Source organism: Gekko japonicus, unplaced genomic scaffold, assembly GCF_001447785.1.
Source record: "Gekko japonicus isolate JY-2015 unplaced genomic scaffold, Gekko_japonicus_V1.1 scaffold313, whole genome shotgun sequence".
Lineage (NCBI taxonomy): Eukaryota > Metazoa > Chordata > Lepidosauria > Squamata > Gekkonidae > Gekko > Gekko japonicus.
The window spans coordinates 295,279-313,063 of NW_015174283.1; the positions used below are offsets into that span (position 1 = coordinate 295,279).

Consider the following 17,785-nt stretch of genomic DNA (forward strand, 5'->3'; position numbering starts at 1 on the left):
AAAGCAATGTCTTCTGTTTGATAAAGGGAGAGTCAGTTTTTTCAAACTGTTTCCCCATGCCTAGAAAATATCAAGTACTGAGGAACAGAGTACCTCTGGGCATGTGCAGATAAACTTTCCCACATCCCTGAGTAATCATAGTTAACCATCATGGGTTGTGTGGGTCTTTTGGCTCAGAGTGTAGGTTTCCCATTTTAGAAAGTAACTACAGGGTACAATAATTTGTACTGCTTACATAACATTTTTAACATTTCTGTCTAGTTTGAAAGGTACTTATTCCCATTTTACAGAGGAAGAAGCAACAGGCAGGGATGCCAGTAGTGGGATTATAATCCCAACCTGCCTCCTGTACAGAAACACCCAATACACTAAAAGAGAAAAGAAGCCAAGAAAACTATATAATGTTGCTCCTCATAACAATTATGGACTCCACTGCTCTGAAAATCCCCAGGGCAGGGCAGAGGGAACTCCCTGAAATTCTTTTGGAACTTCAGGGGTTAATAAGCATCTGAGATCCGGCAGGATGTGAGGCACACCAAAAGGATTCTGGTGACTCACTTTGGAGGAAGGGGGGGGGGGTTAAGCCTGCATGGCCATGGCTTGCCCCCAAATCCTGCACAGCTCTTGAGAGCACCTATACACAGGGTTAATAGGATGTATTCAGATTGATAGAGACAGACTGGGGCCTTGACTGAACGAAAAGGAAAGGATGGGCGACAGGGATGAGGGTAAGAATTGCTGGTTAGCGGAGCAGCCTGGGGTTCCCTTGCTCTGGAATCTCTCAGAGCAGTTCCTGTGGTCCCCCATCCAGGCTGAATATGGCCATGACCAGTATTCCCTCTAAGCTGAGTTAGTGTGAGCTAGCTCACAGTTTTTTAGCCTCCAGCTCACAGATTTTTGTCTTAGCTCAGGAAGGATGGCTCCAGAGCAAACTGATTTATGCAGTAGCCAAATTGCTGGCTCACAACTTTAAAGCCAGTAACTCACAAAGCGGAATTTTTGCTCACAAGACTGCACAGCTTAGAGGGAACATTGGCCATGACCCCTCAGAATATAGGAAAGGCAGGAATGTAAAATAATAACCCACTGGACTATACTGGTCTCAGCTGGAAATCTATTGCTGGAAATCTATCATGCAATATGAATCGGAATCTCACATGTAACATTACCAGATTTATTTGCAATAAGCCATAGAGTAACTGGTCATCCGTAATGAATAGAACGAGTACAGTGAAATATCCAGAATAATACATGACAGATCATTCACAGTTAACTTAACAGGAACAGGATCGTATGCTGAGATCTGGAGTAGAAAAAGTTCATTTCAGTATCCTTCTGATACCTTCTCCAAACTGAATGAGGAATGTAAGACCATGGGCATAGAATCATAATAACAGTAATCACAGAAGTCGTAATGATGCCAGACTGAAGAAAAGTTCTCTCCTCCTCATGATCTTGTGGATGCAAAGGTCGAAAGCAGTCATTAAAAGCATTACATTGTCAACTCAACAGCATTTCCTCTCTAAGTAAAAAAGCAAAATCTGAATATTGGGTCCACTGCAAAAGAATGCTCCTGTTTTCCCATGCAAGGTTTATGTGCTCTGCAGAAGAGCTGTGCAAGTCTCAGGAGCACATGAGGCTTCTTTGTCCTGAGTCAGATGCTTGATCTGTCAACGTCAGCATTGTCTGCTTCTGACAGGCAACATACCTCTGCTGTCCCAGACAGAGGTCTTTCACATCACCTCATACCTGATCCTTTGGAGTTGCTGGGGACTGAACCTGGGACCTTCTGCATGCCAAGCAGAGGCTCTACCACTGAGCCACGGCCCCATAAAATAAACAGGGTATAATGCAGACTTCTGCCAGAGGTTCTTCCAAAGTAGTTACCTTTGCAGAAGTGTGAAACTCGGGAAACTTGTGGCACCTGAAAGACCAACAAATATTTATTCTAGCACCAGTTTTTGTGGACTAGAACTTGCTTTGTCAGATTCATGTAGCAGGCCCTCTCTTGGTAGATGCTGATAACTATTTCCATCCAATCAAGTGGGCTCATGAAACCCTAGGCCAGACTGAAATCTTGTTTGTCTTTAAGGTGGAACAAGATTCCTGTTTATTTTTGCTGCAACCACCAGCCTGACTACCTCTCTGGAATATGTTCTCAAGAGACTCACCAAAGTCCTTCACCATCTTCTGGCACCTTTTGTTCTAGGGGTCCCCCACCTTTTTGAACCTGTGGGCACATTTGGAATTCTGAGATAGCATGGTGGACACAGCAACAAAACGGCTGCCACAAAATGGTGGCTGCAGGAGGCAGAGCCAGCCACAGCTAAACTGCAGTCACACACTGTAGATCCTTGTGCTGTGGTGCCAGCTGCTGCCAAAGAAACATTTTTTAAAAATCTGCACAGCCAATCAGATTTTCAATCAGAAGCCTTGCTAGGCAAAAGCCCTCCCTGTTCCCAGCCCACTTCCTGAAAAGCCAGAAAAGGTGTTGGTGGGTGCCATGATTGGGAACATCGGGGACCCCTGATCTAACCATTCACAAATGTTTAAAAACCCTCCTTTCAAGAGAGCTGACGAAAAGCTATCTGGAACAGAAGTACCTTTGTCAGTGGTTCCTTATTTTGAGATTTTGGGTGGGAAGACAGTTGCTATAGCTGTTTTTTTTAAACTAAATGTATTCTTTCCTTCCCTTTGGCTCCATGTCCAGAGATGGAGATACACACAGGGAGAGAACAGACAAAAAAAAAAGAGCATTCCGAAGGGAGTGCAGATCTTTGAGAGAAAAGTTGCAGGCCTAGCTCACGGATTTCATTCTCCCCTCCACTGACTGTGTGAGGCAAAGCAAGAGACCCACTGTCAGGCATCAGGAGTCACACGTGGAAGCCAGCAGGGTTCCTATGGCGGCAGCCCAAGAGCTAAGTGAGAGGCGCTGTCATGAGAAGTGAGGCCTCCCTATAGTTTTCAGGTTAGTCATCCTTCCACTTCCTCCCAGAGTTTAACTCACGTTTCAAGGATGTCGCTTGGATCTTGGCCTGTTCCCTCAAATGCATGTCTGTGGCACGCTACAGTTGAAAGAGCAGGAAGAGAGATCTGGGCGGGGAGGTTGCAGAGAGGGAATGGGCCACTTGAAACAGACGATCTTCAACAGAGCCTCAGTTTCCCACACACACACACACTTGCTGCTTTCTTCCACACTGTGCAATGGATACTAGGCCTTGCGTCAAGAGGGATGGGACACAGGCAGTGTTCCCTCTAAGCTGAGTTAGTGTGAGCTAGCTCACAATTTTTTAGCCTCTGGCTCACACTTTTTTGTCCTAGCTCAGGGAGGAGGGCTCCAGAGCAAACTAATTTATGCAGTAGCCAAATCGCTCGCTCACAACTTAAATGCCAGCAGCTCACAAAGTAGAATTTTTGCTCACAAGACTGCACAGCTTAGAGGGAACATTGGACACAGGCTACCCCTTTCCGCTCATGCTATCGGGCAAATTGTTAGTCTCTATTTCCATGGAAGTGACTTGCCCCATGATCAGAATTAATCAGAACTACATGATTAAATCATCCAGCCTAGCATAGTGGCTACAGAAGAAATCGGCCAGATGGAAAGGTCACAAGCAAGGCATGAAGATGTTTGTCTTCCTCTTTGGTTCTAATTGTTAGTCAAAGATATACTGCCTCTAAACATGGAGGTTCCATTTAATGACTGGTTGTTGATAGACCCGTCCTCTGGGAATGTGCATCATCCTTTTTTTTTAAAAAAGCGCCATTTCAGCTACAGGCCATCACAGACTGAGGCAGTGAATGCCATAAGTTAACAACACTGTTTTGACTATTCTGAACCCACCACAAAATCAGCAACACTGGAGGACTAACAATAAGAACATAAGAGAAGCCAATGTGGGATCAGGCCAGTGGCCCATCCAGTCCAACAGTCTGTCACACAGTGGCCAAAAATACCAGGGGCCACCAGGAGGTCCAGCAGTGGGACCAGGACACTAGAAGCCCTCCCACTGTTGCCCCCCCCCAAGCACCAAGAATACAGAGCATCATTTGCCCCAGTCTGAGAGTTCCTATCTATACCTTGTGGCTAATAGCCACTGATGGACCTCTGCTCCATATGTTTATCCAATACCCTCCTGAAGCCATCCATACTTGTACCCGCCGCCACCTCCTGTAGCAGTGAATTCCATGTGTTAATCACTCTTTCGGTGAAGAAGTACTTCCTTTTATCCGTTCTAACCCGACCGCTCAGCAATTTCATTGAGTGCCCATGAGTTCTTGTATTGTAAGAAAGGGAGAAAAGTACTTCTTCCTCTACCTGCTCTATCCCATGCATAATCTTATAAACCTCGATCATGTCACCCCTCAGCCGTAGTTTCTCAAAGCTAAAGAGCCCCAAGTGCTTTAACCTTTCTTCATAGGGAAAGTGTTCCAACCCTTTTATCATTCTAATTGCCCTTTTCTGCACTTTTTCCAATGCTATAATACCCTTTCTGAGGTGTGGTGACCAGCATTGTACACAGTATTCCAAATGAGGTCACACCACCGATTTATACAGGGGCATTATGACAATGCGATCCTAAGGAGAGTTACTCCAGTTTAAGCCCATTCACTTAAATGGATTTAGACTGGGGTAATTCTGACCAGGATTGCACTGTCAGTATTCTAATGTTATGAGCGGGGAACAATCAAGCTTCTAAAAATGAGACAGGCTGAAATGAAAGCTATAAATGGGATTGATTTTGTTTGAGGAAAAACAAACTCTGTGTATGCTCAGAGGCACCTACACTTACTGAATAAAAAAAAAAGAGTTTGAGAGCTAAGCTCTTCTTTGAATTAAGACGAAGACCAGACTCCTTGGAAGAAGGAGTTCTGCCCCCCATCCCATCCTGCCAACATACTGTGGGTCACTTTTCTGCAACAAATCATCTGTGTACCAGTTTGGCTGATTGGTGCCCCACTTTATTTTTCTTTGAAATTAACCCTTGCAAATATGGTCCTTGGGAATTCAAGCAAGTGAGTAACTTTGGACTGGAGCAGTAGATGCAGCAGCGCTGGGTGCGGAAACACACAGCCGTCAATCTTTTTTTTCCCTAGCCACAAAATTCACAGGATGGCTGGTTGTGGGCACATCGCTTTCGTCTTGTCTACCTCTGGCTTGTTGTAATTATGAAGTAAGGCTACTGCCTGTTTCCAGCTGGTCCCGTGCCCTTTTAACAGCCACCTTGAAGGCAGAAGTCCTACAACAGCAGCACCTTCCCATGCAGTGGCGGCAATCGGGAACGCTGCACCTGTTGGATCTTTGCCAGCCATGCAGCCGATGAGGTTATCAGGGGACAATCCCTAACGTTGCTTCACCAACTTTATAATCCCCCCCCCCAACTGGTCCCTTGGGGGCCCTCAGGCGGCGGCTACTATGAGTCACCCCGCAGTTGCGGCTCATCCACTTGGCACCTGAGCACCGTCATTCCCATTAGTTGAGTCACTCTCTTGGTGTCAGGACAGTCAATTCTTTCACTTCTTCCTCCTCCCCCCCTCCGCCCACCCGCTACACCATGGCAGGGGGGGAAATGGGGCAAGGGGGGCTGAGTCATAGAGCCCCATAGGCATGAAATAGTTCCCTCGTTTCTCCCCCCCCCTCCCCCAAGTTTCTTCTCCTCCTCCAAAACCATCTCCACCACCAACTTTTTCTAACCAGGGCCTTTCTTTCCTGGACAGTCTTTACTCACAGCTAGGTTTCTAAACCGGAACTAGTCCCACTTCCCCAGGCTTTTGGTAGCCACTTCCTACGGTTGCCAACTCTGGCCTGAGAAATTCCTGGAGATCTGGGGGGTGGAGCTTGCGGAGGGTGAAATTGAGGGAGGGGTTTCACCTGTGGTATACCACAGACTCTGCCCTGCTTGGAAGCTGACATTTTCTCGAGGGAAACTGATGTCTGTAGTTTGGAGATAAGCTGTAATTCCAGGGGAACTCCAGGACCCACCTGGAGGATGGCAAGCCTACTTCTCAACGAGGTCCGGTCGCTTTTGTTGCTTTCTCCTCGCTTAGCAAGAGACCGGGGGGGGGAGGTGCATGCGAGTTCCCGCGTAAAGGCCAGTAGAGAGAGTGGGCCGTTGCTCGCCCTTTCCGCCTGCTTAAAATCCGTCCTCCTGTCCAGGGGAGCGACTCGCTGGAGACACGGGCTCAGTCGCTCTCGTAACATGACGCACAGCCCCTCGCACCCAGGGGGCGCTCAAGAGCTGTAGTAAAATTCACGAAGAAGTACTTCCCCCCCACCCCCACCTCATCCTGGCCGTGTCCCCGACCGTGCCAACATATCACACCCACCCACACGCTTCGGTACGCAGCCGCGTTGTGCGTGAGGCTCAGGACGCAAGGCGGGCGCTTTCTCTTTCCAGTGTCTCAAAAGTGATCTTGCCCGCAAGATCCCTCCCGATCCCACCGTCACCTTGGGGGTTTAGGTAGTCAAAGATCTACATCTGAACGCCAACTAGATGGCTGGTCCACAACACTGTCCTGAAAGCTAATTGTTACGTGGGAGGCACTTTTTGCAGGTGCAGCCAGGGCTGGCTCCAGCTTATTTTGCACCCTAGGCGAGGATCCCTTCTGCCCCCCCCCGTGCGCCCACCATTTTTCAAAAATAAATGCATTTTAGGAAGAATGAAAAACACAAATAATCAAGAAACTCCCAGAATACGGGGCCGGGTGCAGTTCGGTGCCCCTAAGGGCCGTCCCGCTCTAGGCGATCGCCTAGTGAGTGAGCCGGCCCTGGGTGCAGCTTCTCAGGGATGAGAAGAGTTTAACTGGGGAAATCCCTCCCTTGGCACAGCGATTAGCATTTTGTAAAATTTAATTGTTCTCTAATCTTGCAGTCCAGTTTTATTGCACTGTTTGTCCTATCCTATTTGGCCTAGATTGCACTGTTTTCAACATCTGTAATACATTTTAAATCTCAATGAGTAGGCCCACTAGGAATAAATTAAAGTGTCTTTGTTTGCTGTTTTTCTCAATGTCTTCCAAATTTTGAGGGGGGGGGTTGTGGGGGGGATTCCCTTCAGCATCCACACAACGTCATCCTCTGATTGTACACTTTTCGAGCTTTCTTGATTCTCAGGATATTTTGTCAAACCAGATTTACTATGATCTTTCTTTGTTGAAAGAACGGGTCCAAGTGCATTCGGGAGCCCTCAAGGGAATCAAATAATTTTGAAGGTTCCACCCACATTGCCACCATTTCCCCTGCTGTGCCACCAGGTGGCTTTTAGGGACAAAAACATTCCGGTGAGTAGTCCTGTTGGTCCGAAGCAGCAGAACAAAGTTTGAGTCCAGTGGCTCCTTTAAGACCAACAGAGTTTTATTCAAAGTATAAGCTTTCGTGTGCATGCATACGAAAGCTTACACCTGGGACAAAAACAGTAATTGCTATATTGTTAAAACAATCTACTAGTTCCTCTGAATACCCTTCTTTCATTTTTTTAAAAAAGTCTCTAGCTTCTTTGTTGTAATTATGAGGAAAACCTTTCCCTTTATATCTCCACAATGAAAACGGGGAGGGGGGAAATGAAAAGTTGAGAATTCAGAGGAACTAGCAGATCATGGCAATAGATTGTTACATTTTTGTACTATAGCGCAGTAACTATTACCATTTTTTTTTAAAGCCCTCAAAAGTACTTTGGTGGCATGGGAGGTGCGAAGTGGAGGAAAAATGGCTGCTGACGGATGGAAGTTTGCCACATGGATGCTCTGTTGGCAGTACACGTGCCTCTGCATTCACAGTAGTGATGACAGGGAAATGGCGAATCCTTGCCTTGCAGATGCAAACTTCAAGCCAGAGAGGTGTAATGGTTAGGTATGTGCAGGGGGAGATAGGAAGGAGAAGAAGAAGAGAGAAGAGAAGAGATTGGATTTATACCCTGCCCTTCACTACCCAAAGGTGTCTCAGAGCGGCTTATAAACATCCCTTCCCTTCCCCTCCCCACAACAGACACCCTGTGAGGTAGGTGGGGCTGAGAGAGCTCTGACAGAAACTGCTCTTTTTCAAGAACAGCTCTTATCAGAACTATAGCTTGCCCAAGGTCATCCAGCCAGGTGCAAGTGGAGACGTGGGGAATCAAACCCGGTTCTCCCAGATTAGAGTCCGTGCACTTAACCACTACACCAAACTAGTTGGTGTGTGACCTTGATAAGTCAGTCACTTTCAGTCTAATCTGCCTCTTGGGGTATTGTGAGGATAAAATGGGGGCCTGGCAGAACTGTAGAATTAAAAGAAATGTATAGAAAAATACAGACTTTAGCAGTTCCAGCCTTTCAGAACAGGTAAAGGTAAAGGTTCCCTTGCTCGAAAGCCAGTCGAGTCCGACTCTAGGGTTGCGGTGCTCATCTCCGTTTCAAAGCCGAAGAGCCAGCGCTGTCCGAAGACGTTTCCGTTTATCCTATTTATCTACTTGCAATTTCTTGCTTTCGAACTGCTAGGTTGGCAGGAGCTGGAACTAGAGACGGGAGCTCACTCCGTCATGCGGCACCCGGGTCTCGAACTGCTGAACTACCGACCTTCCACAGCCTGCAGTTCAGCGTCTTAACCACTTGAGCCACCACAGCTCCCTTTCAGGACAAGTAACTGAGTCCAAATCCCCACTGGGTGATCTGGGAGAGATGCCAAGTAGACTTGCTGGTGTTGGGAAACACCTGTTAATGATGTCTCAGGGGGAGAACTGGAAAAGACCCCAGACCGTGGTACTGGGTCAGATAGACCAATAGACCGATCCAGTATAAGACGGACACCATGGGACAGATCCTGCAGCTGATTTGTATTTACAGCCTATCCATATATTTCAATTCAGCCCTTCCTCGTGGAGTTCAGAGTGGCACAAGTGATTCTCCCCTCCCCTTTTGTCCTTAAAACAACTTAAAGTACATCAGGCTGAAAGAGGGTCACAGACAGTGTTCCCACTAAGCTGAGTTAGTGTGAGCTAGCTCCCAGTTTTTTAGCCTCCAGCTCACACATTTCTGTCTTCACTCAGGAAGGATGGCTCCAGTGCAAACTAATGTATGTAGTAGCCAAACTGATTGCTCACCATTTTAATGCCGGTAGCTCACAGAGTAGAATTTTTGCTCACGAGACTCCACAGCTTAGAGGGAGCATTGGTCACAGACCCGTTTCATGGCTGAGTGGGGATTTGAACCCATGTCCTATTCTGACACTTTAACCACTATATCACACTAGCACAGGGTCCCAGGTCTGACACTTGACAGTTTCTCCAGTTCAAGGATATCAGGCAGGAGGAATTGGAAAAAGCCTTTCTTTGACTGAGATGCTGGACAGCTACTGTCCATAAGAGGAGATCATTGTAAACCTGGTGGAACCATGAACTAATTCAGTAGAAGGCAAGTAATAGAGCCAGGGTGGCAGTGTTGGATTAGGATCAGGGAAACCCGTCTTAAAACCCCTGTTTGTCCTTTGGCTCACTGGGTATCCTTGGGTTAGTTATTTCCTTTTTGACTAAGATATTTTACAGGGTTATTGAACAAAGTTTGAATCCTTTATGACCAACAAAGCTTAATTCTTGGTATAAGCTTTTGGTGCATGCTGAAGAAGTGTGGCTGCACGCAAAAGCTTACACCCAGAATTAAACTTTGTTGGTCTTAAAGGTGCCACTGGACTCAAACTTTGTTCTATTGCTTCAGACCAAACGGCCATCCCACTGGAGTCTATTTACAGGGTTATTTTAAGGGGGAAATAGAGGGGAGTTGTGCATACACCTCCCTGAAATTAGGGTCACCAGCTCTGGGTTGGGAAACACCTGGAGATTTTGGGGATGGAGCCTAGGAAAAGTGGGGTTTGGGGAGAGGAAGGACCTCAGCAGGATACAGTGTCATAGAATCCACCTCCAAAGCAGCCATTTTCTCCAGTAGGACTGATCTTGGTTGTCTGGAGATAAATTGTACTAGGAGGAGATCTCCAGGTGCTACCTGGAGGGTGGCAACCCTGCCCGAAATCCTTTGAAGGGCAAACAGGATAAAAATGCACCAAATAAATAAATCTTTATGTTTATACAATTTAAGACAGGTCTAAATCCCCGAGACTTTCCTATGTCATAAACCCAGGCTGTATTTCTCTTCCTCCCTGATTAGCTTCAAGCCAAGCATGATGCTCGCGCTCCCATCTGCCACATTACCGGAAATCCTGCTGATCACGAAATACTTTTATTAGCCGGGTGTCACCCAAAGAACCCTGGGAATTGTAGTTCTGCTACTTTGCTGGTGGGGGGGCGAAACCTTCCTCTCTCGGGTTGTACTGATCTTTTGTTCACTATTATCACACGCTCTCCACCGCCCCTCATGTTTTGTCATCGGTGGCCCAAAGTCGCTGCTGCCGCCAACGCCCGCGTAGTTTTTGTATACGGTGAAAAGCAGAATTAACCCGGAGTAATTGACACACTCACTAGTAATGCGGACGAGAGAATCTTCCAGGTACTTTCCCCCGCAACAATTAAAATTCTAGTTTGTCTGGTTTCCTGTACAGAATATAGTGAGCATTAAAGGTAGAGGGGGATTTGGCTCCATTTTACCATTCCTGAACCACCCGGCTTGCAAAAATGACAGACGGTGGTTATTAAGCAGTGTTGGACAAGGACAAAGATCTATATCTATATACGAGCAAGTATCGGAGGAGAGGGAAAACTTGGCTTTCTACCAACCTAAGAAAATGCAGTCCCCAAACACAAGCCCTGCAGAATTCAGTAAAACTTTCTGCCTAATAAGAGCATGTAGAAACCCTGCCTGAGTGTGGTTGGATGATCGTGGCAAATTATCCCGCATTAATTAATTAAACCAAAAGCTGAATGTTCAGCGGTAAACACTCGGCATTTACCCGGAACCGTGCACACCTTGCAAGGATGTTGTGACTGTACTGGAAGCCCTTTGAACGCTACGAAGCGTTCTATAAATGGGGAAGGGCTGTGGTTCAGTGGCAGAGAATCTGCTTGGCGTGCAGAAGATCCTGGGTTCAGTCCCCGGCATCTCCCGTTAAAAGGATCAGGCAGTGAAAGACCTCCCTCCGAAATCTTGATGGACCGATAGTCTGATTCAGGACAAGGCAGCTCCGTGTGTATTTGTTTTAAGCATTACCTAGATTTCTATTAAGAGGCCGGGTTTAAAAAAATCCCAAAGACTGCATATCATTCTTCCTTGCTGCTGCCGCTGCTTCACCCAACAAAATCTCCCCCTCCCCTCCCCAACGCAGAACTAACTGCGCTCCACCAAGACTTGGGGGCGTGGCTTCCTCCCCGCCCGGCTCCGCCCCCACCCGAGTGCTCTTGCTGGAGAGCGCCACGTCGGATGTGAACGAAGCAAGCGGGGCGGGCGGCAGGCGACAGAGAAGAATCCGAAGCTGGGAGTCCGGAACCGCGCTTGGAGGCTGAGGCTGGGCTGGGGCGCGCAAGGGCATCATCCGGCACGGTGCTGGTTCGAGAGGATCGCCTTGGGAGCGGAGGGGGGAAAGGTTTGCACGGGAAAATAAGCGATCTCGGTGTAAACCGGTCTGGGTCAAATTTGGGGTCTGCCAGGAAAAGAGACTCTCTGTCGGCCCTGGTCAGCCATGCGGCTCCCCGGACTCGTGGCGCTGATGCTGGCGTTGGGGGTCGGCAGCTGCCACGGCCTGTCTTTCCACTTACCGCCGCAGACCCGCAAATGCCTTAAAGAGGAGCTCCACCGGGACGTGATGGTTACCGGAGAATACGAAGTCTCGGAAGCCGCTGCTCCGGGTGTCAGGACAGATCTCCGGGTGAGCGGATCAGGCCTTTTCCGCCCCCCGCAGTATCTTCAGCTCTTTTCTGCTGCTTAACCCCCCCCCCCCCATGTTGGCTTGCACCTCCACTTATGAGCTAGTGTCTCCAGAGTTAGTTTCTGCCCCTCCTCTTTCCACAGGTCACCGACTCCTCTGGACACACTCTGTACTCCAAGGAGGATTCAAAAAAGGGAAAATTTGCCTTCACTACTGACAACTATGAAATCTATGAAATCTGCTTTGAGAGCCACGGACAGCCAGGTAAGAGATTTCCAGGGGCTCTGGACCGTTCCCTTCCTCAGTGTTCCTTCGATCACCTGCCTCTCCCTGTCCAGGCCTTGCCCCAGGCTTTGAGAAACTTGCCCAGGTGTCTGTTTGCAACCCTGGCCCCTAAGCCCAAGTGTGAGTGAGTTGGTTGGAGAGGGAGACACTCTGCGCATGCCTAGAGGCCCACATTGTGTTTTGTTTGACAGACCCTGGATCTGTAAAGGGGCTTTTCCCAGTCTGTACACCACTCATCTTCCCTTTGCCATCCCCTGGTATTGCCTGCAGAAATCAGAAGCCAGTTTTAATTGGGGTGGGTGGGGAGGAGTGTTGGATTTGGATCTCGCTGGAAGTCTTGCCCCCTATTTTCATGGATGGCTGTGGCCACTTAGTGATAAGAGGAAAGGCTTCCACATGCACTCTTTGTTATTGCTACAAAGTTCAAGAGGGTCTGGGGCCCGGTGTTCCCTCTAAGCTGAGTTAGTGTGAGCTAGCTCGCAGCTTTTTAGCCTCCGGCTCACACATTATTGTCCTAGCTCAGGAAGGAGGGCTCCAGAGCAAACTAATGTATGCAAGCAGCCAAATCACTCGCTCACAACTTTAGTGCCAGCAGCTGACAAAGTAGAATTTTTGCTCACAGGACTCCACAGCTTAGAGGGAGCACTGGTTCTGGGGTGCTTAAGCCATGTGCCTCAGTTACTTTTATTTTGTATAACCCTGTTTACAGCTACCTGTCTTTCTGTCCATTTTCCTCGTCCCGCTTCAAAGCTCATTCTCTTTTTCTCTGGTCTCCTAGGGAATTTCCGGATTCCAGACCAATTGGTCTCCCTTAATATAAAGCATGGTGTGGAGGCACGGAATTACGATGATGTAAGCAAAGCATCTAGTTGGTTAAGGTGTCCCCCCCCCCTTTTTTTCTTTTCTGTTTTTTGGCTGTCAAGTTGTAGCTGTTTTATTGTGACCCCTCCTGGGGTTTTAATGGTTGTAAGCCGCCCTGAGCCGCTTCGGCGGGAGGGTGGGAGAAAAAGCTAACAAACAAATAAATAAATAAATAAATTTCAAGGCAAGAGAGAAACAGAAGTGGTTTGCCATTGCCTATGTCTGCGTAGTGACTCTGGTCTTCCTTAGAGGTTTCCCATCCAAATAGGGCCGACCTTACTTAGCTTCTGAGATCTGATGAGATCAGGCTGGCCTGGGCTACCCAGGTCAGGGCTAAGTTTAGCTCTAACTATATCTGGGGAAATATATCCTTATTTATGAAAACACTTATACCCTGCCTTTCCTTATGGTTCAGTGCAGCTTACAATACTAGTGAAAAACCGAAATAAAATGACAAACTCCAGATCTTTCCTCTCCCTTAAAAGATGCCTGCCATTCAACCCCCCTGAAAAGCCCTGGCGAACAGGCAGGCCTTGCAGCACTTCCTGAAGATCTCCTCCTGGGAGGGGGCCCTTCTCACCTCTTCCGGGAGCCCCTTCCACAGGGCTGGAGCCACGATGGAAAAGCCACCCTAAGTGGCGGGATAGCCAGCCGATGGCTGCCTGACAATCACAGGGATGCACGGAAAGAGTCTGTCCGTCAGATATGGAGGTCGCAGGGGATAGGGCTCGTACCAGGCTTGGGGTGGGCAGTTTGTGCCAGTCTTCACTGCATTGGGAAGCAGGAGGGAAGAATGGAGTCATTCTAGCAGAAACATTTCTGGTGCTCCACCCCAGAAGCGGTTGCATCTTGGGATGAAGAGGTTGTGTATTAAAGTTCACCCACCCCCAAAGGGATTGCATTGCCTCCCCCCAGAAGTAACCTCTGTTGATCCGGCCCTAGTTCGGACTCCATGTGAGCCATTTGTATTCATCCAGTCCTCGATCCACCTTGCAGATCGCTAAGGCAGAGAAACTAAAGCCTTTAGAGGTGGACCTGCGTCGGCTCGAAGACCTTTCGGAATCCATCGTGAAAGATTTTGCCTTCATGAAGCAGCGTGAGGAGGAGATGCGAGACACCAATGGTGAGTGGCAGGCGGGCATCGAGGGTTAAGATGTTGCCCCTCTCTGGGGTGGGTGCAGGGGCCAAGAAAAACTATCAGGAAGGCTCTTCTCCATCTCTGTCTTTATTTTATATTTAAATTATAAGCTCCTTGGGGCAGAGACCTTCCTCTGTTGCTTAGGGGACTGTAAAGGTAGTGTAGCATGGTGGTGAAGGGAGTGGGCACCCGGAAACTCTCCATGCAAAATTATCTGTGCCTTGAGCTGATGGAGGTGACTTTGGGGCAAGTTGCTGTTCTTTCAGCACCCCTCACCTGCAACGTCAATAACAACTACAACACTGGGCTACATCAAAGTGCCGCTGTTTGGATGATTGAGATAACATCAGTGCAATGCTCCATTTAAATGTGAATTCTTATTAAAATGCCCTGTACGTTTATGACTCTATAAGAAGAATCCATACTCCAGAATACCCGAACTTGAAAGGGAAGCTGATAGTTCGTCTTGGGTGAGCTAGAGAACCTAACTTGTTCCTGAGCATTGGCACTTTCTTAGAAGCCTCCTAGGAGGGAGTCTCTACAACCTCTCTGGGCAAATCAACAGTTAGAATGTTCTTTCTAACTTTTCACCTAAAGAGTTTAATGTGATGGTTTTTCTCCAATGAAAGCAGTGAATGCCTGATTCCTATCTAAAAAAAAAATCTATCCACTTTTATTTTATTTGCTGTTGGCTAAACATGCCCGATCCTTCAGCCACAAACAGAGGCCTCTTATGCACGCACAGCTTACGGCAGAGAATCCAAACAATCAAGCCTGCCCTGTGCACCATTCTTTTTTCTTTGGTGTATTTATTCTGTAGCTACAAACAAAAAACGCAGTTTGTCTTAATTGTCTGCACTGCCTTCTCCAGTTTGGTGTAGTGGTTAAGTGTGGACACTAATCTGGGAGAACCGGGTTTAATTCCCCACTCTTCCACTTGCAGCTGCTGGATGACCTTGGGCAAGCCATAATTCTGGCACAGCTGTTCTTGAAAAAGAGAAGTTTCTGTCAGAGCTCTCTCAGCCCCACCTACCTCACAGGGTGTCTGTTGTGGGGAGGGGAAGGGGAAGGAGATTGTAAACCACTCTGAGACTCCAAGTGAAGGGCAGGGTATAAGTCCAACCTCTTCTTCTCTTCTTCTTCTTCCTGTCTCTGGGTTTAAACCAGGTGGCAGGAGAGGGCACCCCAGCCAGGATCACTGTGCCTGCAGGGACCCGACAGACATGCACGGTGAAAGCGAGGCAAAACACCTGTGCCTAACAGGCCAGGGTCTGCCCAAGGTGTATTTTTGCTGCTGCATGTCAGGATTTCTTGCACTGTCTCAAAAAATGTTGGGTGGTAGGGGAGCTAACAATTTGAACCCCAGGTTCGAATCCTCACTCTGCCATGGAAGCTCGCTGGGTGACCTTGGGCCAGTCACATGCTGTCAGCCTAAACTACCTCACAGGGCTGTTGTGAAGATAAAAAGGAGGTGAAGAGGACCACGTACGCTGCTTTGGGTCCCCGTTGGGGAGAAAGACAGGGCATAAATAAAGGAAATAAATTCTCAGATCACATTACAAACACATTCTTGCACCAAAGCCTTGGTTACAGTGAAGCCCTGTTAAATTTTTTCCCCCTTGGTTGAGCTGAATTCAGCTCTCCAGTTTCTTGGGTCATTTCCAAATGGGAGATGAGGCGGGCTGTGCTAAATATATCCATTCGGTCGGCACCCTGTATCTCGTGTGAGGAATGCTGGATACGTACATGGAGTTACTGAGTGACTTCTTAAAAATCAGCTGTTGAGCATCACGGTAGGGGGAGAGAGTTTTCCGGAGTGGCCAGTTAGGTGCTTCCAAGAATCCCATAAGTTTCTTTCCCTTCCTCTTTTCTAAGGTTCTAGTTAAGTCCTGCGGCGAACAGATCTATCCTCCTTCACTTTGCCTCTTGGATCCAAGTCTAACGCTGCCCCGCACTGACACATAATTCCAGTGCCAAGGATGCAGCTCTGGAACATGTGAAGTAATAATAGGGCACCTCTGAGCATGAGCAAAGAGCATCTCTTTACCATTGACTATCCCCCCCCCCCCCCCCCCCCTCTCGCTGTGAAAAGTTTCAAGAGCTGCGACTTCTAAGCCCTGACGCTTTGTTGCTGTTCAACGTTTTCTCTTTGCAGAATCCACCAGCGCTCGTGTCTTCTGCTTCAGCATCTTCTCCATGTTATGTCTTGTGGGTCTGGCCACCTGGCAGGTCTTCTATCTCCGGCGTTTCTTCAAAGCCAAGAAACTCATCGAGTGAATGAGCTCCAGCCTGGAGTGGGGGGCAAAGAGCAGATGCCCCCACTCTCCCCCACCCCGTTTCTTGCCGGCCTGTGAACCAGAACACATCAGAGTTCTTCCACCCACCAATTCTGATCAGCTCCTGAGCCGACTGGATTTTTTCCTCCAGGGTTTTCCCCAGCTAGGACTATTGATGGGACATCGGGGGCCTGGACTGGATCTCTGCCAGCTGGGGAGGGGAGTCTGTCATCAGAAAGGCATAGATTCTGGATGCCAGACCGGAAAACAGTTTGCCCCCCTTTTTTCTGGTGTGGACTGTGCCATTCTTTTTTCCCATGGGGGGTGAGGGATCTCTAATTAGAATGTAATTTAAGTCCTGATTGCTGAATGCACTAAGGAAATTTTGGAAACAATAAATTTTGGTTCATAGATTTCACCGCTGTTTGGGGGCAGGGGGCAATGCAGGATGCTCTTGGGACAGGACCAGAGTACTCTACGGCTGCAACCCTAACCACACTTACTAGAGAGTAAGTTCCACTGAACTCAGAGGGAGTTGCTTCTGAGCAAACATACTGAGGATCCTAGGACAGGTGGGGCCAGTGTAGTGTAGGGGTTAGGATGTTCAGCTAGGCCCAAGTTCAGATCCCCAACTGCCGTAGAAGCTTGCTGAATGACTGTGGGCTACTCACTCTCTGTTTAACCTACCTCACAGGGCTGTTGTGAGGATGAGTGGGGCGAGAATGGTGTATGGTGCCCTGACCTCTGTGTTTAGGGTTGCTGGCATGCCTGGAGAAAAATATCCTGTCCCTTTATTGTAGAGGCTTGCTGTGTGAAAATGGACACTTGAAGCTTTTCTTGGCGTGGAGGTAAATCACATCCCATTAAAGTTCTGCTAGAGGGATGGGATATTTTTACCCAGACCTGTTGGCAACCCTTGTGAATTTAATGAGGCTCCCCTTACTTCAGCCTTTGGGGTGCTATGCAGTGTTAATCTGGAAGGTAAGGAATGGAAGTGTTCAAATCTGTTAGGGTTGCCATCAATGCTCCCTCTAAGCTGTGGAATCTTGTGATCAAAAATTCTACTTTGTGAGCTACTGGCATTACAGTTGTGAGCAAGTGATTTGGCTACTGCAGAGAGTAGTTTGCTCTAGAGCCATCCTTCCTGAGCTAAGACAAAATGTGTGAGATGGAGGCTTAAAAAGTGAGCTAGCTCACACTAACTCAACTTAGAGGGAGCACTGGTTGCCAGCATTTTTTGGTGTTTCTCCTGCTGTGCTTTTAAACAGTCTTCTTTTAAAAACACACACACACACACTGAAATTTTGTTGAAAAAGTCCTGCTTTTACAGGAAAGAAAAATGCAAATACATAAAACAGTCTTCTGCCATGCAGGAAGAGATCATAGGATGGGAATATGATGCTCTTGGGTAATTTCTCTGTGTCCAGTTGCCATGAACGACAC

The 17,785-nt window shown here is 47.9% G+C and overlaps 1 protein-coding gene across 1 annotated transcript; it reads left to right on the forward strand.

The window, feature by feature from the left end:
- Positions 1–11,360: 11,360 nt before the first annotated feature.
- Positions 11,361–16,979, forward strand: LOC107121074 (transmembrane emp24 domain-containing protein 10-like). The gene is made up of 5 exons (XM_015423917.1): positions 11,361–11,782; positions 11,926–12,046; positions 12,846–12,919; positions 13,925–14,051; positions 16,222–16,979. Exons 1-5 carry the CDS (start codon positions 11,597–11,599, stop codon positions 16,341–16,343), a joined length of 630 nt encoding a protein of 209 aa, XP_015279403.1. The 5' UTR covers positions 11,361–11,596; the 3' UTR covers positions 16,344–16,979.
- Positions 16,980–17,785: the final 806 nt, after the last annotated feature.

Bases quoted from the DNA above. Each gene is read 5' to 3' on its own strand.
- LOC107121074 (XM_015423917.1), top strand. From the start codon at position 11,597: ATGCGGCTCCCCGGACTCGTGGCGCTGATGCTGGCGTTGGGGGTCGGC. The intron at 12,920-13,924 runs GTAAGCAAAGCA...TCCACCTTGCAG, and splicing joins AGGCACGGAATTACGATGAT to ATCGCTAAGGCAGAGAAACT. The intron at 14,052-16,221 runs GTGAGTGGCAGG...TTCTCTTTGCAG, and splicing joins GGAGATGCGAGACACCAATG to AATCCACCAGCGCTCGTGTC.